Source organism: Hordeum vulgare, chromosome 1H (assembly GCF_904849725.1).
Source record: "Hordeum vulgare subsp. vulgare chromosome 1H, MorexV3_pseudomolecules_assembly, whole genome shotgun sequence".
NCBI lineage: Eukaryota > Viridiplantae > Streptophyta > Magnoliopsida > Poales > Poaceae > Hordeum > Hordeum vulgare.
Window position 1 is genome coordinate 78423805 of NC_058518.1, and position 1583 is coordinate 78425387.

The window sequence follows — 1583 nt, forward strand, 5'->3', positions numbered from 1 at the left end:
TTTTATGAACATCATTTGAAAATGCAGAACATATTTTGAAAATCCAGACCATATTTTGCAAATCTGAAACATTTTTTAAAAATCAATAAATTTTTTTATAAAGCAAAAACATTTTTAGAATTTGAAAAACAATTCTTGAAAATTCCAAATATTTTTTAAAATAAAGAACGTTTTTTGCAAATCTAGAACATTTTTTGAAACAGAAAGAGAAAAGAAAAATAACAGAAATGTAAAATAAAGAATAAAACTGAAAAACTAATAAGTTAAGAATACCTGCTAGAAGTTTTTCAAAACCGAAAAAAAACCCGGCTGAAACCTCTAATTTTTTTCCAAAACCGGAACGCTCTATTGAACCAGCCTAATCTGAAGCCATCGCTCCTCGCTTTGTGCGTTTGATCGACATTTCGACCCAGCGAGCGTTAAATAGGAGTTATCTAAACCAATGGGGAGTGCTAACGGTCGACTGGCTAGCGAGAACACTTAATGGGCCGCGGCCCGCCTAGCCATAAGTGCGAGCGCTGGTTCCCAGGCGGCGAAGAGAAAAAGGCGGCGGGCGACGCCGCCGCGGTCGCACGATGGCGGGCGAGGCGAGGCCATGTGCAGCGAGGAGAAGGGATGGCTGCCCGGCCGTAGGGTCCCATCCAGCGCGCGAGAGGCTCTGCGGCTATCCCGGCCGTGAAGCTGATCCGCCGAGGAAGCAATCAGCCATCAGTTCCTGCAAGCATTCATGCCTGTTGAAGTGGAGGTATACGTTTTGGTTCCCCACACTTTAGCTGCTTCGTTCCCTGACGGCTGACACCCTCCCGTCACCCTCTTTACTCCGTCACCACCAGCAGCAATGGCTCTTGGCTAGGTTAATTGGTTCTTGTTGTTCATCCTGGTTTGGATCTATTAATTCGGGCATTTGTGTTTGTTCCAATTTATTAGGAGTAATGTAATCTTATTATTATTATTTTTGGGACGGATGCACTCTGGTGAGATGATAATGCAGCCTCCCAATCAATTGTAGCCTGCGTCGGTGTTGGTGGCCATCAATCCCATTGTGTTCTCATTCTTAGCAGAAGAAATTGTATCTGTTTCTGGTGAGTAATTTCTTCAGTATGATGCAAGTTCACCTATTCTGCACCTTGACGGCTGGGTGATTTTGTGACTTATTGCTCCAGATGATCTTTCAATGTAGGTTTTGTGGACTCGAGGTCATTGACCCTCATCAACGCATATGAAGTTATGAACCGACCTATCAACCTATTGCTAACTCTACCTGATCATGTATGCCCCTGTATCACAGGATTTATTCATGTCTATCCACATATGCTCATGCTGTTAATTTCTGAGCAGTTCTACATACAGTTCCATATGGGAACACAACACATGGTTATGTCTGTTCTTAAGTTACTTGGAGCTTTTACATGCGAAAACCATATGAAATTAACCTGTCAAAACTGTCCAGGAGTGCTTGGGAAGAAAAATCTTCCATCCTGAGCTACCGTAATTTCAGTATGTCTTGGCTTGCTTCTTCTGTAGGACTCCTCTAGACGAACTATTGTCCGAATCAATTTATAGACACATTTCAGTTATCATTA

At 42.5% G+C, this 1583-nt stretch overlaps 1 protein-coding gene across 1 annotated transcript; it reads left to right on the forward strand.

The window, feature by feature from the left end:
• Nucleotides 1-517: 517 nt before the first annotated feature.
• Nucleotides 518-1583, forward strand: LOC123425166. The gene is made up of 3 exons (XM_045108850.1): nucleotides 518-745; nucleotides 1010-1082; nucleotides 1181-1583. The coding sequence occupies exons 1-3, from the start codon at nucleotides 728-730 to the stop codon at nucleotides 1480-1482; spliced, it is 393 nt and encodes a 130-aa protein (XP_044964785.1). The 5' UTR covers nucleotides 518-727; the 3' UTR covers nucleotides 1483-1583.

Excerpts from the sequence above, each read along its gene's own strand:
- LOC123425166 (XM_045108850.1), top strand. Across the intron at positions 1,083-1,180 it reads AGAAATTGTATCTGTTTCTG|GTTTTGTGGACTCGAGGTCA; the intron begins GTGAGTAATTTC and ends CTTTCAATGTAG.